Raw genomic sequence first — 22,805 nt, 5'->3', positions numbered from 1 at the left:
TAACTTGTGTGCAAGCATCTAAGAGAGATCAAAACGTCTTAATCTATCAAGTACTCCATACATGTCAATAGAAATCATTAAAACGAACGACGGTTAAGTTTAGGTACATATTCCGTAGGTAGCTTATTCACTACTCGTACATCACTAAGCTAGTGTCACAAATTTATTCGGTGATTCCTTCTGCATTAGTCTTTAACTCTCATGAGTTTAGTATATGGTTGAATAGAATTTCGACAAAGATAGTAGACATGATGATTAAGAAGGGTATATATGTAGCTAGTACCTTTTGATGAACCAATAGCGTTTGATAAATAGTTTAATGAATCAATATTGTTTGATGTTGTAGGTGATAGTGATGCTCGATTGATGTCATATCGAGTTGGGATCCTGTCTATTTCTTTATACTATAAATAAGTTATTATTTATCAGATTAACGGTTGAAAATGCATGAAAAGAGACAATAAGAGAGATTTATTGACACGAATTACTCCGTAGTGTACTAACTTAGTGTCATAATTTAATAGATTGAAGTAGCTTATATTCTTATATATTAGCGACACTCTCGCCATTCACTATACTCTTTGTATTGTAGAAGTTGTCATAATAGAAGTTCAGAGAATCCTTATATCCCGAGAAAACACCACCTGTCTCATCATTTACTAGATTCTTTGTTAACAAAGTTGATATTCGTGATTTTTTTGGATAATAAGTGTTTTTTTTTTCTTTTTTTGAAATAGGATATAAGTGTATTTGAGTTTATTTACTTTTAACAAATAAATGTTTCCACAAATGTTCCTTCATAATATTGTTACTTCGGCACTTGATTGATTAATAATTGTATAATCCATCAACATAAACTTTGTCACATATCATCAAACAATTCACTTTCAACCAATTTGCACTTTTTACTTCCTAAACATATCTTATAGTGTGACGAAAGTACATGTACGTGTCATACAGCCAGGAAATCGAGTTAATGGCTTCACTAATCACTATTACTTCGTGTTTTAAAATCAAATCAAATAAACTATTCAAAAGTATTGCACTATAGTTAGTGATTACTTTACTTTTAGTAAATTAATATGAATAATGATGTTCAAGGTGACCCTTAAACTATGTAGGCTTGTCTTCAAAGTCAAATATATGTATATTTTAGAAACCATGGCGGCATAAATTTCATACATAGTATGAATCTTACATCTATTCTTTAAATTGAACCAAAGTTGATTAATACTAAGGGTTTGCCAAGTTGGTTAGGGATTTAATTTATTACCTCTTGAGATTATAAAGTCGTATTCAGTCAGTTACAAGTGCTTGGGATGAAGATTTCTTAACTTCATTCTCCCCGCACTTTCAAGTGTATGGTCCGAAAAAACTATACTATGGAACCTGGTGATTGGGGAGGGGGTGTTTTGAGTTTCACTTTAGGATCCGACCTCCATAACTAAAAAAAAGTATGTCGTATGTCTACAGTTGATAAGGCTTCAGGCCTGTAGCAAGGGCAGGGCAGCTGGGGCAACCACCCTGGGCCCAAACTTGAGAAACCCAAATTCACTTAATAGAAGGCCCCAAAAAAAGCAAAAATAAAAAAAAAAATATATACAAAAACAAAGCATGCGTAAAATCAGAGAATATCAAAACCCATTTTTGGTTCATCCTCCGTGATTTTCCACCCAAAAATTTCACTTTCCAAAGTGAATAATTTAATTCACCCCTTAAAAGAGCAATCATTAAATTGGAATCCCCATCTTTTGATAGTTTAATTTTCCAAAATTGTATCTTTTTCCATTTCTAGTCAAATGATTTAAGTGAAGTTGAAAATTTTCAAAAACGATCGTTTCACTCTTTTATTTTCGACGGGCATTAATCTAATTGTATATAATCCGGCCATTGGCGGAGCCAAGTGGGTACAAGGGGGGAAAACTGTCCCCCACTTTTTAAGAAGAAAAAAGTTATAAGCAATTTGTGTGTGGAATAATGATAAAGAAGAAGTGGTGGTCTAGTGGTTAAAGTGATCACAATTGTTCTAACTTTAAAATTAGCTTAGCAATTTACATAATTTTTTAAATAACTGGTCAAATTACAAACCCAAATTATTAGCTGGAATAGGGATTTTGGGCAAAAGTATTTGATCTTATTAATATATCTCAATTTAAATTAAATTGTCTAAGGGTTTTTGTCAAATTATAGAACGACTTCCTTAATCTGTCCCCCTGCAATGAAAATCCCTGGCTTCGCCTCCGACTCGGCCTCCTTGCAATCTTGCATGTCCTCCATCACTCGTTAAATTTTCTTCTTTCCATTAATATTTCGTTAATCTGTATAATTGATTTGAACGATTTTATTCAAAAATTTCAATATTGGGGAATACATTGATTGGATGCTTGGCTTGAACCACTGCCAAAGAGGCGATGATCGTAATTTGTAAGTTCATTTTAAAATCATAATTCATATGAGTATGTAATTATGTAATTTTATATTTGTTTACTTTTATAATATTTGTTTAATTTTCCGGTAAAAAAATCAAATTTTCGATGTTTGGTGGCTGCGAGGGAGGGTTTTGTGGGGTGGTGATTTTGCGGTTAGGGGATTATATATAAAATTGGATATTTTAAAAAGATTGTTAATCACTTAATCTTTTTAAATATGTATCCGGGAGAAATCAAAATAAAATTGCATACCCAATTTTTCATAATATTATATTTTTATTTTGTTAATTAGGGCCCCAATTTGTATCTTTGTCCCAGGCCACCAAAATCTCATAAACGGGGCTGTAAGGCTTCCAATTAAGTTGCACTTGCATGGCTAGGTACCCTTGATAATTTACGTTTGGGCAAAAAAGTAAACATGTATTAAGGGGTAGAGACTCTTGTTATAGCTAAATAACTAATTTTTGTAAATTATTACGAAGTAATTCCTATTTAAGAGATTTTATTCGAAGATTTCAAAACTTTTACAAAAAAGAACGACATGAAAGAACATTCTACATGTGTTAGTTATTTGTGATTCAAATCACCATAGTCATGGTGGTTTCAAAGTTCAAACCATAAAATAATTTCTTGTGACAACCCTTTTGAGATTGTAAATTTCCATGGGCAAATGTAAATTTTTTTATACAAAAGAAAATTCTATCTACTCCTTTGCAATATAGAAAAATTTTCTTCTTGCATGATTGTATGAATTCATTTTGAAACCCTCTCTCGCAATAAAATAAATACAAATTTAGGGTGCATTTGATTCACTTGATTTTCGCTTACCTGAACATATCCGATTTTATTACTGAACTACAACTTCGTATTTGAGTTGTAAATTAAACTCAAGAAACATCTTAATCTAATTTGATTTATTTTTCATGAAATAAGGGAAAAAATATGAACAAAATAAGACTTTTTCTTGAGTAATCGTACAAAATACTGTCTCCAAAAAAATAGAATGTATCCCTTTATTTCCCCACTTTCCCATCTCCCTAAACAGTTCATAAATACCGAGTAGCAAACTAGAAGTAGTAGTAGTAGTTCTTAAATTTACTTTTTCAATTTTAATTTGTGATTGGCTGATAAAGCTCTACGAGTAATGGAGTACTACAAATGTACTGTATGACTTTGTCATTCACATATACATATATATGTAGCACCACATAACTTTCTCAACAACTGTATGAATAATTTCCCAAATTAAAAATACTATTATCAAAAGATTAATGCATATCACATCAAAGTTGTTGTAGTTTACTTGGATTCTCTAATTTTGATCGTTTTCACTGAATTATTGAGGGTATAGAAAAAGAGACCGCTTAAACCTCAATCTACTATGTAACCCTAATAATAGTATATCGTTATTTAAATTAAGTGAGAATAATCAACGAGAGTTTAATATTATAACGTTCTTCTTCCAACCTCATACCAAATTGGTATTATCAACATTAGGTATATTTTGTGACGGTTGTTTCAATTTAAGTAAAATTCTTAGTTACTCGTGTAAATGACTATAAAATATCTAGCTTGTGCTTCAGAAATACGAAATCTTTATTCTTATAGTTTTCACCTACCTTACAAGCTGAGCTTGTTTCTTCCATGTATGTCCTAGTAAATATCCTAATAATAATAAAAAAAAAATTAATTTAAATTAAAATTATATTAACTATTTAATTAGTTAACTAATTAATCACAAACCAAGGATTAAATAATTAAGAGAAAGAGTAGTCCCAAAGCACCACTAGTTTTTTGTCTTAAAGCTAAGACCACCACCTTTTCCTGCCCCCACTTTCTTTTTTTCATAAAGTAAAAGTAAGAATAAAAAGACTTAGATAATAAACAAATTAAAAGGAGAGGTTAGACATTTATAGAGAAAGATAGAGAAAGCAAAAAAATACAAAAGCTTCCTCTACTTAGCCCCACAAAAACAAATATAACAACCCCCTTCACCAAAAAAAAATGAAAACACAATTATAATAATAATTCTTTCAAAGAAGATTATATGACTTGGGTTTCTTCAATTCAATCACATTTGAAATAAAAGCAAAGGTTTTGTGCATAAACAAGGAAAGCTATATCTAAGCTAATTATGCAAGAGCCTATATTCTAAAGTAATTAGTAGACTAATTAGGAAGAGAGAATACAATTAAGGAGTACTTCCAAACAAAGAAAATATATATTTTTATGTTTATATTATTATTAGTTTATTTTGAGGGATATAAGAAGATTTGAAGAAGTTAGTGTTTTGTTTTTGGAGAAAGTTAGGTGGGAAGAATAAATTATGATGGCAGGAAACCCTAGTAATTGGTGGAGCATGCATAGTAGCTTAAGGTCATCATCTTCAGCAAGTGATCATCAACATGAAGATAATTTGCTCATCTCCCAAACACAACATCATCATCATCAACCTTCTAATAATAGTAACTCTCTTTTACCTCTTCAATTTCTTCATGGTGCTGGAACTACTTCTTCTTCGTCGTCTTCTTCATTGCTTCCTTTCATCGCCTCGACTGAGCCTCATTCCCATGACTTTCCTCATTCTTGGAGCCAACTCCTTTTGTAAGTAAGCTTTTTTAGTATGTGCACTTTTTTCTTTCCCCGCCTGATAATGAGAAGTACATAGAAGTTATGATAGTCTTCTCTCAAAACTGAAACCTAAATAAAAATAAGAGAATTTACTATATATCTGTAAGTTGAATTTCATTATTCTATAGTATTTACTAACAAAATATCAAATTAACCTTTTTTTTTTTTTTTAAAAAAAAAAAAAAATTTATTGTAGGGGAGGATTGTCTAATGAACAAGAGGAAAGGTTTAGTGAAAGTGAGTTTGAAGCAACAAGGGTGGTTAATAATGGAGGTGTACAAGTTGATGTGAAGGAAGAAGTTAGTAGTCAAAGTAACAATAACAGCAACAACAACTTGCAATTGTATGGAGATCAATTTCATCATGAAGAGCAAGAACTATCAGTAGGAGTTAGTAATAGGGCGGCCGCGGCCGTGGCCGCCCAGGCAGCAGCAGCTTGGAGTCATCATCAGATCATGCCAGCTTCATTATCACCTAAATCCTGTATTACCAGCTTAAGTAGTAGTAACAACAATAACAATAACAACAATAGTAATAGTTGTAACATGTTGGACTTTTCTACTAATAATAAAAGGTCATTACAAGCTGAAACTCATCAACATGTAGATAATCACACTACTAATTCTGAGGTATGTATGTACTGTTATTAATTAGTTTTATGCTGTTTAATTATTACTTGTAGAATTATTATTAGTCTACTTTTATTGAGTAAACTATATTATGATGTTATGTTTGAATTTTGTTGTTGGCCTGGCAGTGTAATAGCACAGCTACTACTGGAGGTGTACCACCTAAGAAGCCTAGGGTCCAATCCTCTTCCACCCCACCTCTCAAGGTAGATCACTTCTTAATTTCTTTCATCACTCTCCCATCAAATTCTTCAAAAGTTTGACATTATCAACACTATGTTTGGATAACGCTAGTGAAGGGAAAGGGAGGTGAGGGGATGGAGAAGGAGACCTTCCATTTTCCTTCTAAATCTCTCCAACAATGGAGGGATTTGATTTATTAAAAGTGAAAGGGAAATAGATCCTTTTAATTCCCTCCCCTTCCCTCTTTGCATTAGATATTCTAACAAGGGAGGATGTATCCCTCTATTTCTCTTCTCTTCTTTTCCCTCCATTTCTCTCTATCCAAACATAGCGTAAGACTCCTTTCTTTCCAAGTTAATTATCGCGCTCACTATATAACTTAACTTAGAGACATGTGTGACAATTGAATTTAATTTGGATGAAGCTATTTTTATTAGTTTCTTTTATTTGTTTTAATAATATATAGTATACCATAATATTTATTTATTTATTTTACAACAGCGAAACACATAGTGTTTACTTATATACAAGTATATGCTTGATTAATGTTGTTTTGAGGATTTTTCTTTAGAATTAAACTTCTTAAACTACAATAAGAGTTTCCTTCCCCTTTCTTTTAGTGCAATAATTTAGTTTTTCCCATTCAAATTTCTTTATGGATGTTTGTGTTGATTTCTACCTTAGATTTTTTAATTTTTTTTTTTTATAAACTTTTCATCATTCATAAATACTACAAGTCTACAAGTAATAATTATTTAAGGAAAATCCAATAGCTTCATATTATTTATCTTCTACATATGGTTGCAATATAATATATAGGTGAGGAAAGAGAAGCTAGGAGATAGAATAACAGCCCTTCACCAGCTTGTTTCTCCCTTTGGAAAGGTAAGACCACCTCACTCCTATTTTATTACAGTAATCTGCACAAGATGGATATATAAATTATACGAAGTATTATTTAAACACCATTATTTATATTATTTTAGGTTTCTTTTTTTCAAAAAAGAATAAATAAATAATTAAGCACATATAACTTTTGATTGTATATTCAACCTACAATCTCAATAATTTTAATACACTTAATTTGTTTCACTTGCTAATAATCTTAGACTTACTAAGTCAGTATACAGTTACTTAATATGCAGTACATTTTGTTACATGGAACGGGTATGGGAACACAATTCTTTATCTAATCTTGTAAAAATAGTTTAAAAATGTATGTTCCTACACGTATTGTACCAATCCACGCGCGTATCATACAGGTCCTAGTTCGTGGAGGATTAGCAAATTAGGTGACACTATATGTACAAACATAACTCATTTTATAAAAATTAAACTTATAGTATTATCCATTACTAATCACTGATTTCAGTTCAAACATATGATTATGTTATGATCATAAAAAATTTCTTTTAAACTTTTTATTACTGTTATTGTGTTCACAAAAAAAGAGGAAGTACTGAAAAAGAGAAATGGGGTATTTGTGGTGTGTGGGTTTAATCTCTTTTTGCAGACTGACACAGCTTCAGTGTTGTTAGAAGCAATTGGGTATATCAGATTCCTTCAAGGTCAAATTGAGGTGATGTTTAATTCCTTTCCTTTTTATTTTATTTTATTTTTTTTATTAACTTCTTCCATTTTATTAAAAATCGCTTTAATTGAATATACACTATTTACACATAATCATGTGACAATTTATAGCTACTTATTTTTTTTAAAAAATGACATAATTAAAGATATAAATATTTAATATAGTATTTAAAATGTATAAAGCTTTAATTATTGCAATAATTAAATAACAGATCGACCTATAAGCTGATATTTTTTTTATTTGTATTTTTATTAAAATTCAAGTGTGCATGAATGTAACTCAGCCTTTAAGGAACTAAAATATCAGTGAAGCATGCAGTAGTTGTAAGCAGTACTTTAATAAGACCCACATTTGGGCTATATTCTTGCTTTCTAAACATTCTTTTTCTTTTTCCAAAATCATCAAATTTTTATAATTCATTTTCATGTTATTGGTAACTGACCTTGTTTTATATGATTGATTTATGCAGGCCCTTAGTTCTCCTTACTTGGGTAATAATAATGCCACGACTAAGAACCAACATTCTGTAAGTTGATTTAATTTTTCGACCTAAAATTTTTCTTATTCAAAGTCTTCAAAATAATGTATAAATGGATATATTTAAAGCTTGTATAATATAGTTGTTTTTCTAAGGACATACATAATTAGACTTATATGGTAAAAATATGAATATATAAAACTCGTATATTTAATTAATAAAGTACAAATATGTTTATCGACCTATACTGTGACATTATGTATTGCAGTACATTATATAAAGTAAAATGAAATTACAAAAATGATGATTAGTGTTAGATATGTTTCTTAATAATAATTCGTTTAGGGTGGTTATTACATAGTTCTAACAATAGGGCATCATTTGATTCTTGTAAATCCGAATTTGTTAACTATGCATGTTGAAATTATAGTTATTTATTACTTTGGATTGATTCTCTTAACTATTAAATTCAAACTCTGGTTGATGTCAACTTTTCCTTTCATATGACTTTGGACAAGTTTGTTTATAGCCAAACATTTAAATATTAAAATTAAGTTTTAATTATTAGCATAAGCTAACAGATTAGCTTTATTTTCCCAATATTATGTATTAAAGCACATATGGCTTTTTTTTTTTAACCTTAGATTTCTGAACAGGTTCATGGAGAAAGAAATTGTCTATTTCCAGATCATCCCGGACAAGTAAGTTTTATTTAATTCTTTAAATGAGCATGATGTAGATTTTAAAAATCCTCGTATGAGTTAGCTGACTCGATAACTTATCGTGAGACCTTAAAAGTTATTTTAATAAGTAAGGAGCCGCTCCTTATTACAATAAATTATTGTGAATCACGCTTCTGGCGTTTGTACAACATCCTTTACATATAAACGTTTATTAAAGCAAGGTAGATAATTTTTCATTTTTTGAAAGCATCTTGAAGGAACTAATCTATTAACAAAAGACATGTATGTGCTTAAAGAATAATGTCCTCAGCTTTTTAGGGTTCCCTTTTGAATTACAAAATGTGATTAAATAGAGACATCTTTGGCCTAAGTTTGGAATCAAAAAAAGGGCGGGTTGAAACTTGAAACTTGTTAATAAAAAAGTAATTATAAATCTTATTTTTCTTCACTCTTTTTTTGTAGCTTTTGAATGATTCCTGCCTAAAAAGAAGAGGAGCTGCAATCCAAGATCAGGTACTACATACTAAAAATATATGTTTATTCATGTAAATATTATTATTACTACCTTTTATAAACTTAGCTTACTGCTAAACTTAAATATAAATGATGATCCATTCATTAACAAACACATAATCATTGTTGTTATCTTAATCGTCTTGGTTGTCATCATCATTATTGAAGTAATCAACACACTTGAGCACTCAATTAGTTTGGTTCTTCAACACCATCATTTCACCTTTGATTTTTATATAGAATTGACTTATTTCACTTTCCTACATTCTAGTTATCTTTCTACATACTCATTATTGTTCCTAATCCCAGCGTATAGATATATGAAAGTGCTTTATTAAGTGTAGGAGTCATAATTAAGGTCATTGCATACTATTACAATACAATGTTACAGCTTAAAGAAATACATTATAATTATAAAAAAAGTAGCGCATATTCTCTATTATGCATTCGTGCGAGTATATAACTAGAGTTAGGTACACCCAGGCCAAAAATAATTTTTGCTCATTTAAATAGTTTGAATGAGCGAAAATAATATGTAGGTGTACCTAGAATACTAGGTGCATGCAGTTGTATCAAAGAATTATAAAAAAAAAAATGCGATAAAAATGCAATAACATGCATGTAACATAAGTGATTAAGTGGTTGATTATTTTTGGTATTCTTTCCTTGATTATACTTTCTTATAATATCCTTTTTGCAAATTTCCTCGAGACATCGATCTATTTATATAACGATTATTTATATACGAACAAATATTACTCGTATTATTCTAATTAATGATTTTTTTTTTATCATATGTTATTAGGACAACAAAGATGCATCAAAAGACTTGAAGAGTAGAGGACTATGCTTGGTACCCATATCTTGCACCCAGCTTGTTGGGAGTGACAATGGAGCTGATTATTGGGCACAATCACTTGGTGGAGGATTTTAACCAATCATAAAATAATGCTCATTACCTATATATTATATATAAAATATAATAAAAACCATATGCTATAAATTGTGTATAGCATTTAATTAGTGGAGTGGTATATCATCATGAGCACTCACTCTGATTAAATATTAAAAGGTTGATTGCTCTTGATGTTATGCATTAAGGTTTTATAATGTGCTTGAGTGTACCATATGATGCAAAATACGTACTAGTACCATGACTAGGGTATGAATAGTATTTTACCTTCTCTTGCCATTACGATAACCAACTTCACTAACGACCGGAGGTGCATCTGCTTTCCCGTCGCAAAGTGATCACTTTGCGACGTGGATGGGATTGGGATCCCCGTCATGACCTTTCTTGTTATGGTCCTTACGATTCCATAAAACCTACAATATAGAGCTTATCGCATCACTCTCTATATGTATGTACACAAATGATTATGTCACCTTCATTTAGTAGTGGCCACTGGCCTTGACGATGAATCCATTATGAATTTTGTGCCCCTTGATCTCTTACTTTTTGAAAGAAAACAAATTTTTCTTAGTTTTAAGATGTTTTATGTGACGTACCCTTAATATAAAATTGATGTCGTTTTTGATTTGGCTTATACTATGAGTAGGATGGAAAACTTTTAAGGAAATCAACAATCAAAGATTATGAAATAATCTCACTGCCAAAAGAAAGAAAAAGGAAAAAGAATTGCTCCATGCAAATTTTGGAAAAGAAAAGAAATGGACCTTATGCAAAATCAAACTCTAAAACTCGGTAACTCACGTTCATGGTGTAAATTAGGGATGAGCATAAATGCATAATAGGGTCTAGCAAATTACGGTCTTCGGACAAGACCAGACCGGTGAACAACGTTAGTTACAAAGTCATCACACACTTAGAACTCGCAAACATAACAAATCAAAAGCAGTTGTCTAGCAAATTTAATACATATTTTGTACAGTATATTTTGATTTTTATTTCTTTGTCATTGAGCTTGAATTGGTGTATGATATAGGCTTAAGTGATATCTTTTATTAGGTTTTAATTCCGATTTTGGGTACCTGATTTTAAAAAATTGAAAACCTGAATTGGAACTTGTTGCAAAAAGTTCTCAACTTTACTACTCAAATTCAGAACCTGTTGCCCAGGCCAGAATCCAGTTTTAGAACTTGCGATTCTTAATAGATTTCGGTTCTAATTTTGTTTCAAATGTACCTTGAATTTTTGTTCAACTCTAGCATAAATCAATCACCAACTCCTTATTGTATGCATCATTTTAACTAGCATGTGTCAATGCACTACTTTGCCCATTACTAGAGATTGCTAAACGCAGCTTAAGTTTACTTATTGTAACCCTTTCCCCCTCATTTTCAACCTCTCCTCTCTCAAATGTTTATGTGAGAAGAACATTTTGGATTGAAGGAAATAGTGCCTTAAAAATTGAGGTTTGGTAAATTAAAGGTGAATAAACAAAAAAGAAATAGAAGAAATAGAGTTTAATAGATTGAAAATAAATTAAAAATTAAAATGAGTGTAATATAGTTAATACAATATCAATGAAAATTGAAGATAATGTAACAATAATTTTGTTAAAAAAAATTGATGCAATTAAAATTTTGAAAAGAAATGAGACCCTTATTGATACTAAGAAAGAGTAACCGTACTATTTAATGACAAAAATACCTTTTTTATCAATTCGTCAAAACTTGAGATCAAATCCCGCGTACACCACTGTTGTCATCGTCATTTATGCTCTATCCAAAAATCAATGCTCTAATAAAAGAATTTATAGTGAGTAGGTACGAAGACACTTCGCTAACTACAACTTGGTCACTACTCACTCACTAATTAATTACTAGTACTTGTATATCCGTTTGTGTGTGGGAGACATCAAGCCATCAAGATTGTGAGCAACAGATTAAAATGGCTGAAAATTGGAAGAAAACAGCTCTCATTGTCATAGGAATGCAAGTGAGTTCGTTCTTCCAACAATTTTCAATTATTTTTGTCCTTTTAGAATCCAAATTTGATAATGGGTATTGAGTTTATACAATTAATATTGAATTATAAACATCGTTTATTTGTATTAAATGCAGAAAGATTTCGCAATACTGGGGCTCCGTTTTTGATAGATGGAGCTCCAGCAATTCTTCCGAATGTCAAAAAAGCTGTTCAAGTTGCAAGAGAGCGTGGCATTCTTGTAGTTTGGGTATTCTTTTCCTTCTTAATATTCTGTATTTTTGCTGAGCTTGCTCATGATTTGCAATTCTATGATAATAAATTCAAGGGGCTAGTTGGATCTGACAAAACTGACCCTACAGAATCGAATTTTGAAATTAGATCAGATAGCAGACAGAGATTAATTCATTAAATAAAAGTCACACGAACAAATTTCATGCCTTAGAATCTATTGATTTATTGTAATTTTGTAATCTATAGTTGATTTTAGTTTGATTTAATTTACTATAAATCTTTGACAACAATTCAATTTTAACTAGCTAACAAAAACAAACTCAAATTACACTCATAACATGTAGATGTTGACTACTAGGTTCTATGGAAACGAATACAAACACGAATATAAGTACAATATGGACACGAGAAAATGGTTAATAAAAAAAAATTAAGACAAGGGTTAGAGAAAACACATTGTTACATTTGCATATATGAATAGGTATGTTTTTTATGAATCTTCCAAAGTCTTATTTTAACTTTTTCTCAACATTTTAATTATTATTTTTTGAGTAAAAAGAATCCAATTGAGTTAGTGTACATGTATTGATTTGTTAAGCAACACAAACTAACATTGATGTTACTCATTTTAGTGAATGAACAAGTAATTTTGTGTAAGATATGTGTAAACCAAGTATTTGTCCGAGTATCATATGTTGGATACATGCTGTGGTTGGCTATGCTGAGAGATAGGAGTGTCCGCGTTTACAGGGAAAACAAGACTCAAACACACAAAACAAAAATAATTTATTTGTATGTGAAAACAAGAAATGATTTTGATCCTTTACGCTTTGTGAAGAAGGGTTACTTAGCATTGCACTACTTTCAATCTTTTATCAAGATATTTAGTGGAAACAAGTCCTACTAGGAAAAATGTGATTTGTGAGTTGAAAACTGCTGGTTTGCAGGCTCAACGGGAGCATGATGCATTAGGGAGGGATGTCGAATTCTTCAAAAGGCACTTGTACAGAAGTGAGAAGGGGGGTTCTGCTATAAAGGGAAGTGAAGGTGCTGAGCTCGTTGAAGGATTTGAGATACTTGAAGGAGATTATAAGTTGGTTAAGACGCGAATGAGTGCATTCTTTAATACACACCTTCATTCAGTCCTGCTAGCTTCTGAAATTGATAGCTTGGTCATTGTTGGTAATGAATAATAAGCTGATGTTTTGATTTCGATTTTCAACAGTAATGTCTCTTTGTACAAGATATAAAATCAAAGATTATGACCATCTATCTCTATGTTCAGGAATTCAAACTCCTAATTGCATCCGGCAAACAGTCTATGATGCAGTAGCATTGGACTACCCTTCTGTCTCCGTCATTGTTGATGCCACAGCTGCCAAAACTACTGAGATTCATGCTGGTAAGAAATGAAATAATTCATCAATGCTTGCAATGAACCATTATGATGGATCTTATCCCAACTTCGTTGTAATTATGTAGTTCAGTTTATAAGCGGCTTGATATTGTGTTTCATGTATGTTTCGTTTCCTTTTATCTATGGTCTATTACTGCTAGCATAATGGACATATGGTTCAGGGGAACATGAAAAGAGGGGCTCTGCGAAAAATTTCTGCTCTGATTAGCTTCAGGACAGGAAAAAAAAAAGAGAGAGAATATAGAGTCCTGTTCTGTCATCCTGAATTCCTGAGAGTTCGATTGCTTGAATATTAGCTATGAGAACCTTAGTATTATATGTAAGATAGTTGTATAGGGTAAGACTAAATAGAACTATGAGCATCTTTGATAAGGAGTGACATTTTGGTACCTTTATTGGTATAAGTTACTTTGTATGGAATCTGGGGTGACTTAAAATTTGCATATAGCAAATATTTATTAATAAATCTCTGTTGTGATTGATTTTTGATGCTCGGTATCTCCTCAATTTGCTAGGCAATTAGAGTGTGTAATCATATAATGATTTCTTTCGAATACTGTTAACATAATAGCTTATGACTGACATGAAATTTTACTCTTGAACCAGCCAACATTTCTGACATGAAAAATATTGGGGTAGCCACTCCAACCATAAGCGAATGGTGCAAGGCAAATTGATGATTCCATGGCGCAAGTTTGGAGCTTGAAGAAGTTTATAAATATTACGTGATGTTGCACTCTGATACACACCATTCTATCTGGCTCTATAGTCTATACACATGCTTGCTGAGTTGCTGGTGGGTGAGCCCTGAGAGAAGACAACCCAAAAAAAGGTGTGCAAGTTAAAATAAAATAAACTTGTTTGTTGGTGTCCAAGTTATTTGTCTAGGATCTGTAATCTCATTGTAAAAGTGGATGTTTGTACCAGTTATTATCATTATACTTTGTCAAATGATGATTAGTATTGTTAATAATCCATTGAAGAAGGCCATGTATCAAGTATCAACAAGAAGGATCTTCAATGAAGCTCATAACGGTCTGGCCCCTTTGTATTTGAATTTTTGAAATGAAGAATTTCTAGCATATGGACATATATGGTATGATGCAATTGTTTAGGGACGTCTATTTTTAATATAAAGAGCAATTTTTTAGGGACGAAAGGAGCACATAATATGGTAATAATGCACTTAAAATAACATATCTTTGTTACAAATATGATTAGTCATGAACAATATACTTGCTCCAATATAAAAAAAGTATAAACCTTCACATTTGCTATATTGTACTTATGTAAGATGTTTAGGCCTATTTCATGCTGTAACATCATCTCATAAGTGACTTCCATGCTTTCATTTAAGCCAAGCCTCCTATTTAAATCACTTTAACTCGATTTTGATGCTAGTCAATCGGAATGCATTCCAAATTAATTAGACGACCAATACTCCTATAAGGATAACTTTATTGTAACAAAAAAAAAATTATTTTATCATAAAAAATAAAAAAAAAATATATAATTATATTTGTAAATGATTTGACTCGAAATCAAAACTAAATCGAACAATTATTGAACATGACCTAAACCTAATCCGAACAGTCCCATTGATAATTCATTAATTTGATATGTCCTCCCAAAAGTAATGACGAGGAAATATGACTTCTACTTTACTACCAGTCAGCTAGCAATCACGATCACGATACTAAAAAAAATTGCGCTAAAAACAAAAAATTTTACTGAGTCTGTCGTGAACACTTTGGTGACTAACTCTTCCACACCATCTATTTGTAATTTTGTCTGAGAGACAAAACGCAGCAAGATATTGCAACAAAAAATGGCTGAAAAATGGAAGAAAACAGCTCTTCTTGTCATCGATATGCAAGTAAGATTTCCCACCAATTTTCATATTTTTCTCGACCCTTTTCTTCTTTGTTAGAATTCAACCTGGATTTTCTCTCAAATTTAAAAATGGTTATTGAATTTTGAGATTAAATGATTATGAACAGAAAGATTTCGTATTGCCTGGTGCGCCGTTGCTGGTTGATGGTGCTGCTGCAATCCTTCCGAATGTGATAAAAGCTGTTGAAGTTGCTAGAGAACGCGGCATGCTTGTAGTTTGGGTATCAATCAATCTTTTGCTTTTATGAAATTTTCTAATTTTTTTGCATATTTGCTGAGATTTATGAAAATGTCAGTGAAAGTAGCAAATTAGGGATACATGAATAATTTGATTGAATTTTTTATTTGCTGAGGTTATCAATTGTAGTTGATTTGGAATTGTTTGAGAAGGTAGGAATGAAGTGGTTGTGTTACTCAGACTTGGCCATCTTATGCAAAATTTGCTTGATTTTGTTCCAAAATAAAGTGCCCAAATGTCATTCCCATATCAGAAACTCGAGTATTTGAGGTGAAATGAAAAGTCGGGATAGCCTGATTAAAGGGTAACTTAAAGTAAAACTTACTTGAGAATAGCTAAAGTTGGTTTGTAAGCTGTAATTGATGGTTAGTCAGTCAAACTCTAGGAAATTAAACCTGTGTATATTTCCAAGCTAGTGATGCTTACTTCTATGAATGTTATTCCAACTTTCCAAGTGGAAAAATGATCGTCAGATGATATGAAATTTTGAGCATAGCTCCTTAATTTTTAATTCTTATAAAATTATGTATCAGATGAAGCACTACAATGTAGTATTTCCCTTTTGATGCTAGTCTGACTGAACAGGACATTCAGGCTAGGGGTTAGAGATCAACATGTCAGAAGCTATGCTTGTTTGCGCTGTAAATTCCTGCACTGCTCTTTGTAACATGTCGGTGAATCAAACAGCTAGTTAGTTTATGGCCATAGGCCATATGGGTTAGGCTGAGAGTTGGTGTTTGTTGATGAATTGCAATGAGTGGATGACTAAGGATCAATGAATGATGATGCCTTGATATGACATGTTCCATGGAACTTGTGGAAGGAACTATGATAAAACATGGAGCTGTTATATCGATTTTTTAAGAGAAATTAGCTTTTGTTGATCGGGTGCCCACTCAATAAGTCTTCCTTCAAGGACGGACACAATTAGTTCAAGATTGCTAAGTGTTGAAACAATGAACCCGCTTTTGATCCCTTACAGTTTATGAGAAAGGATTACGCTGTTGCCAACCTTGTTTAAAGCATTGTTGTTCTCATTAATGTAAGCAATTTTTTAGGGACGAAAGGAGCACAAGTCCTTAGGATGTAATTTGTGACAACTGACTAGAAAATTGTTGGCTTGCAGATTGTTCGGGAGCATGATGCATTAGGGAGAGATGTTGAACTCTTCAGAAGGCACTTGTATAGTGAAAAGGGGGGACCCACTGTAAAAGGACATGAAGGTGCTGAGCTTGTTGAAGGACTTGAGATACACAAAGGGGATTATAAGTTGATTAAGACACGAATGAGTGGATTTTTTGCTACTAACCTTCATTCGTTTCTGCTAACTTCTGGAATTGATAGCTTGGTAGTTGTTGGTAAGTGAAAATGGAACATAATGTTTTGATTTAGATTTTCAACAAATCTCTTTAGAGTAAACAGTTTTAGAGCTTTTGACCGTATATTGCTATGTACAGGAATTCAAACTCCTAATTGCATTAGGCAGACAGTCTTTGATGCAGTAGCGTTGGATTACCCTTCTGTCTCCGTCATTGTCGATGCCACAGCTGCTAAAACTCCTGAAGTTCACGATGGTGAGAAAAAGAAATAAATACCTACAATCAAATACTAAGTCACTAATCATAGTTTTAGTCAGAGAAAATACGCAGGTTGATATTGTGCTTCATGTATGTTGTTTGCTTGTTCTTTCTATGCAAAGCTCTATATTCTCTTTTGGGTCTAGCAATTGTATATATATGTTAGTGATATGGTTCTAGAGAACAAGAACGAGGGCAAGCATATCTCTAGCTACCTAAACTTGCTTTCAGAAAATATCTGCTGTCATTAAATTCGGATATTATGAAAATAAAGCTATGAGTCTTGTTCTATGTTTTTAATCAACTTTAGAACCTTGACTTTTATTCCTAAGGAAATATTGCCACCTCTAATCATGAAATCTGTTAGTTTAACATATTTTTTTCATGATAAAAATAAATGATTTTCCTGATAATTAAGTGAATTTCTGCAATCCATAAGTATAGCAGCTAGAGTATATGTGCTATATGAATGCTATAAATGGCATTTCCATGTTATGTGATCTACTTTAGTTTTGTCAATACGAGTACTATCTTATCCATATTACTCCCATAGGACGCGGATTAGGAGAGCAATTGTATTGGGATATAGCTAAATAAAGTTGGAAAAAAAAAAAAGTTAGTGGATGATGGACCTTAAGGTCCCCACTAAATGAGAAATGGGGCTTTTATTTAGAGACGACATTTTTGGGAGAAATGGGGCTTTTAATTAGAGACGGCATTTTTGGGAGAAATGGGACTTTTATTTAGGAACGAAGATAGTAGTTTGTTTATATTGAAAATGCAGAGCAATTTTTCAAAAAGTCCAAAGAAACTTCAGTTTTTGCACACTATATCTGCAATCTGCTGTGATTGGGGTCCGATAAATGATTAAAACTCTAAAGGCCCAGTCCACTCCTGTGGTTCTACTCTACAATTGTCTGACTGGGGGTCTCGGGGTTTTAGCTGTTTGACACAGTTTCAGAAGTAACTCTACATATTGATATACAAAGCATATATGAGTTTGCCACGCCATAAATTATTCACCAATAATGTTTCTTTATATGTACACTATTTTGAATGCAAGGAAATTTGGAACCTTAGCATCTAGGAGGTAGGAAGTTGGTCTCTTTCAAGAAAGTTTAGTTTATTAGTCAATTGACCTTGCTATTAGTTTCCCACTATAGTCTAGACCTGTACATAAATGGTTGGAAAGAGCTTTCGTTCATAACCATGTAGGGAAGCGGTTTGGTTATATTTTTATGCTACCTTACCCCAACAGTAGCAGTGAAGTTCTTCCTGTAAGATCCTTGATCGATCTGAAATGATATAGTTTTCATGAATGCTTTAGATTATATTCTGTCCATGATTAAAAACTGAAGTGCAAAAGTAGAATTTCTTTTCCTTTGGGTGGTTATGTGTTGAAACCATCTTCATCACGAAGCTATAGTTTTAGTTGTCCTTCGCACTAGAGCCTTGGTGGGATCGTGGATTGTAGCTAATTTCGGATCCTTATGTTCTGTTGTTGCTATATCCTGACTGTGACTGATGACAGATTTTGTAACAAGTGGTTAGTATGTCTTTTAGATTCTAAAGCTTTTGCTGCTCGTACTTTATTTACCAACGGAATATCTATATATATTTTTCTGAAGTTATCTCAAGAGCTTTATGACCTTTATAACAAGTCTTATGTAATAAGGGTGTATGGTAAGGACAGATTATGTTGGGGGGTTATGGGGGGTGGCACATAGTCACCTTAATTAGGAAGCATATTAACATCTAATACAGAAGCTGCATGCACCTTCTATTTAGCAATGTTTTTGGTTACCTCTCAATGTGGTTCAATTTTGAAATTTCTTTCTTAAGTTGCAAGGCATTAAGAGTGTGTAATCATATCATGACTCCTTTATGATGGTTTATTTTTATCCCCTTGCTTTCTCGAATTTTTCTGTTAGCTATGGCTTGTGACTAATTGCTTGTACCCTTCAACCAGCCAACATCTTGGACATGAAAAACATTGGGGTAGCAACTCCGACCTTAGGGGAATGGTGCAAGGCAGATGATTGATGAAGACTTGTGTTTCTCTCTGGCAGTAACATATGGTGTCTTATATGGCTCTACAAACATGTTTGCCGTTGCCAAACTTCTATCTGTATGATCTGCGTCTCAACGGATTCTTGGGTGCTCTACTAGTATGCTATATATCATGATAAATTGATAATAAATGGTCTTATGATGCATGCAATAGCATGTAATGGTGATCAATTTGTTCCTGTAAATTGATTGTTGTACTTCAATAAAAATTTGTGCCTTCTGTATTAGGGTTGAGCCATCAAATTTTTTTTTCTTTTTTTTTTTTTTTTTTTTGGACAACACATTACAAGAATTAATAATACTCTTTTTAACTGATGCACCCTCTTTATCTCAAATTATTTGCTTCATGAGCAAATGGTACAGATTTAAAGAGTGATGGCAATAGGGAAAGTGGAGAGAGAAAAAATTTGTCATAGAGGAAATGAAACAACTAATTTGAAACATCCAAAATTGAAAACTAGGATGTATTTTAAGACAAAGGATAAATTACTATTAGGCCTTGTTCACTTCATCTTAAAATAATAATATTCTTTGAAAACAAGTTCAATAATGTAAACTTAATTTCATTTTAGTAAAAAATATTTTAATGCAATAAAAATAAATATTAATCAGTAAAAATCAGTAACTAGTGACGAGTACTGAGTAGTGTGACCCCTGTATTGGTGGAGCCAGTGTGCGAATTTGCAACGGATACATCTGTTGCATAAACAAGCTGAATCTATGGTCGTTGCAGTAAAATAAAAAATAAAATAAAAAAAGCCCAATGCAACTAAGGACTTCTTACAAATGGCTTACGTTTGGCCCATTACAAATGAGGTGCTATTTTTAATGGGCTGAATGCCTGAACTCACTTAAAATTAGAATTAAGTAATGTTCTAATTTTACTTAAGTTACAATAATATGATTCAATAAATAAGCTTTAATTAACAAAAACCCACTTTTAATGTAGCTAGAACGGCTAATGAGTGCGATGTACGCGCCATAGCTAGCCATGTTTTGGGAGCTTTTTCAGTTGTTGCTTACATTAATGAGGGAATACGTGTAAACAAATATTTAAGGAGTATAAATCTCCGCATATTAATAGTTTAAAAAAATTAAAAAAAAAAAAAACAATTAATATTGATAAAGGCAAAAAAAAGGCAATTAGCATTAATAAAGGCAACATAAAAAAAAATGTACATACTAATGAGGGTAAACACGTAAATGCATATTTTGAAGGGTATAATTGATAGCACACTATTCATAAGAGTAATCTTATACAGTACTTTTTATAAGGTAGGAATAGGAATAAGGAGGGAAGATTGGTTGCTAATAGTAAAAAATAAAATAAATAAATAAATAAATAAAGGTTTTAATCTTTTATTTTTATTTATTTTATTTTTTTTATGCAAATAAAGGTTTTAATCTGTAACCCAATGCAATAAATAACACTAGTAAACATGTACATTCTCATTTCATGTTTTTGCAACTTTCTTAATTAATTAGATTCATACTTCCTTCCTTTTCTTTTACTTCAACACAGTCTCACTACATGCTCTTTTGAGGAAAAAAATTTAAATAAGTTAAATGAACATATTAATTAGAATTATTTTTATACATAATACCTAATCCTTCCCTATTTCTTTTGTTAATGTTATTTTGATCAAGTCATTTGTTTTCGTACATGTCTCAAGGCCGTGTTGTAAGTAAAAGAAACCGGAGACAGTATATGTTACTTACATAGTATAATGTTAATAATTTATTTGAAAAATGTGAAGATAACTAACGAACATGTAAAAATGACTGCATAACCTTCATAGTTATAAGAAGAATTAGGGCATAGATATGAATGGAAATCTATGACAAGTTGACAACGTACAATTACATCCAACCACGATGTTATAGGAGGTGAGATCGAATCAAAACCTTCGATCTATTTGTTCGTTGGAAAGTAGAAGTTGTACTATTGAACTCTCACTTAATCTTCGGTCCAATAATCTTTAGATTATTGCATGTTGCAAGCGAAGAGTTCATTGTATTTTGTTACATTTCATTTTGTTCGACGATTAATTATGCAGCAGATCTTGTATATTCCCTGACAACCGAAAAAGTGTTATTTTGGTCCCATATCTTTGCTGATTCCCTTTTTTTTTCTCACTCAATTCTTTTTCTTTCTAACTTTTCTTCAAAAAAAGGAAGCAAACATGCAAACTGTATAAAACTACTAATATATATATATATATAACAAAAACCCACAATGTCACTTAATTGAATGTGTCTTTTGGATAAGATGATTAAAGGTACTATTTGTTGAATGTCACTTTCTTAGTTGGTGATATGATGATGATGAAAAATACAGAGTATCTAAAGAGTGTATGGACATAGATTATCCTATACTCAGATTGATCAGCTATACTCAGATTGATCAGCTGTAAGTGTTAAACACGCGTTCAACAATTAGTATAGACATGACGGTAATTTTATGAACATTTTACATGTTATAGTCAAATATAAAGTGCACAAGTGTCATACCGATCATGCTAAGTATCTGACACACATAATTAAAGTAAAATGAAGAGTCGAAGTACAGTAAATGAAAAGATCAATCTTTTTACTTATCAAATTTGTGCATGTTTCTTGGTAGATGGAAAAGGATTGGAAGGGCTCCACTGGCTAAGCTCTTGTAATGTCAAACTCTCTTTGGAAAAGACTGAAAAGTGATAAAATTAATCGATGATTGTAATAGCATAAAAAGTATTTGCAACCAAAGTTAAGTGATAAACAGCTATGAAGCATATGCAAAGCATGTGGGATGTTCTAAAGTCATGAGCTATACCATTTGTAATGTTACCGCAAAGGGAGGGAGTTGGAGGATCATTCATATGGTGCTTCTCTTCCAATTTTCCCTTTTTAGTAGTGATTTTGCCCATGTATTGTATTTAATTTATTCAATTCTATTTGATATATCTTTGAGTATACAAGTAATATTAGCTATATTTAGAGATAATCGGATGAAGGGCATAATGGATAGCCCCCTTCATTACATATTTAAGGGGTTATAGATATTATCTCGCTCATATAATGAATCGTTATTAAAATCCGTCTCAATTTAGTTGTGTTGGACCTTGTTGTCCAATTTTTAGCCCTATGCCCGGTGAAATGATGAAAATATCCTTCTTAGGGGAAGTCATTATTCCAAAACAAACTCATCATTAATTACAAATTTAGCCTGATCAACTCGAGACTCCCAAACTCGCTTAGGTTGGCACATTTCAATCGCTTTCAGTAGGATACCGCGCTAAGATTATCCCAATATACTCTTATTACTCTATTAGAGATTTATGTTCCAGAAACAATGGGAATAATTTAT

At 31.9% G+C, this 22,805-nt stretch overlaps 3 protein-coding genes across 4 annotated transcripts; all 3 read left to right on the top strand.

Moving 5' to 3' along the window:
• The first annotated feature begins 4,304 nt into the window (after window positions 1–4,304).
• On the top strand, window positions 4,305–10,585 carry LOC110698812 (transcription factor bHLH68-like). Of its 2 annotated transcripts, none has more exons than XM_021876331.1 (9): window positions 4,305–5,033; window positions 5,257–5,689; window positions 5,818–5,895; window positions 6,692–6,757; window positions 7,386–7,451; window positions 7,933–7,989; window positions 8,586–8,642; window positions 9,087–9,137; window positions 9,943–10,585. In XM_021876331.1, the coding sequence occupies exons 1-9, from the start codon at window positions 4,756–4,758 to the stop codon at window positions 10,069–10,071; spliced, it is 1,215 nt and encodes a 404-aa protein (XP_021732023.1). In that variant the 5' UTR covers window positions 4,305–4,755; the 3' UTR covers window positions 10,072–10,585. The 2 variants fall into 2 exon arrangements, with proteins under 2 accessions (XP_021732023.1, XP_021732024.1); XM_021876332.1 differs by having other exon boundaries at window positions 4,308–5,033; window positions 8,598–8,642.
• A 1,323-nt stretch (window positions 10,586–11,908) lies between these two features.
• Window positions 11,909–14,832, top strand: LOC110698811 (probable inactive nicotinamidase At3g16190). Its single transcript, XM_021876330.1, has 5 exons — window positions 11,909–12,039; window positions 12,165–12,277; window positions 13,209–13,443; window positions 13,547–13,663; window positions 14,285–14,832. The coding sequence occupies exons 3-5, from the start codon at window positions 13,371–13,373 to the stop codon at window positions 14,353–14,355; spliced, it is 261 nt and encodes an 86-aa protein (XP_021732022.1). The 5' UTR covers window positions 11,909–12,039; window positions 12,165–12,277; window positions 13,209–13,370; the 3' UTR covers window positions 14,356–14,832.
• A 541-nt stretch (window positions 14,833–15,373) lies between these two features.
• LOC110698810 (probable inactive nicotinamidase At3g16190) lies at window positions 15,374–19,699 on the top strand. Its single transcript, XM_021876329.1, has 5 exons — window positions 15,374–15,554; window positions 15,679–15,792; window positions 16,936–17,167; window positions 17,267–17,383; window positions 19,356–19,699. The coding sequence occupies exons 1-5, from the start codon at window positions 15,507–15,509 to the stop codon at window positions 19,427–19,429; spliced, it is 585 nt and encodes a 194-aa protein (XP_021732021.1). The 5' UTR covers window positions 15,374–15,506; the 3' UTR covers window positions 19,430–19,699.
• Window positions 19,700–22,805: the final 3,106 nt, after the last annotated feature.

This window comes from Chenopodium quinoa, unplaced genomic scaffold (assembly GCF_001683475.1).
Source record: "Chenopodium quinoa cultivar QQ74 unplaced genomic scaffold, ASM168347v1, whole genome shotgun sequence".
In the NCBI taxonomy this organism is placed as follows: domain Eukaryota; kingdom Viridiplantae; phylum Streptophyta; class Magnoliopsida; order Caryophyllales; family Amaranthaceae; genus Chenopodium; species Chenopodium quinoa.
The sequence above is the reverse complement of the archived record's forward strand: the minus strand, read 5'-3'. Positions and strand labels throughout refer to the sequence as shown.

Excerpts from the sequence above, each read along its gene's own strand:
- LOC110698812 (XM_021876331.1), top strand. The coding sequence starts at position 4,756 with ATGATGGCAGGAAACCCTAGTAATTGGTGGAGCATGCATAGTAGCTTA. Across the intron at positions 5,034-5,256 it reads TCTTGGAGCCAACTCCTTTT|GGGAGGATTGTCTAATGAAC; the intron begins GTAAGTAAGCTT and ends AATTTATTGTAG. Across the intron at positions 7,452-7,932 it reads TCCTTCAAGGTCAAATTGAG|GCCCTTAGTTCTCCTTACTT; the intron begins GTGATGTTTAAT and ends TGATTTATGCAG.
- LOC110698811 (XM_021876330.1), top strand. The coding sequence starts at position 13,371 with ATGAGTGCATTCTTTAATACACACCTTCATTCAGTCCTGCTAGCTTCT. Across the intron at positions 13,444-13,546 it reads TGATAGCTTGGTCATTGTTG|GAATTCAAACTCCTAATTGC; the intron begins GTAATGAATAAT and ends CTCTATGTTCAG. Across the intron at positions 13,664-14,284 it reads AACTACTGAGATTCATGCTG|CCAACATTTCTGACATGAAA; the intron begins GTAAGAAATGAA and ends CTCTTGAACCAG.
- LOC110698810 (XM_021876329.1), top strand. The coding sequence starts at position 15,507 with ATGGCTGAAAAATGGAAGAAAACAGCTCTTCTTGTCATCGATATGCAA. Across the intron at positions 15,555-15,678 it reads TTCTTGTCATCGATATGCAA|AAAGATTTCGTATTGCCTGG; the intron begins GTAAGATTTCCC and ends GATTATGAACAG. Across the intron at positions 15,793-16,935 it reads GCGGCATGCTTGTAGTTTGG|ATTGTTCGGGAGCATGATGC; the intron begins GTATCAATCAAT and ends GTTGGCTTGCAG.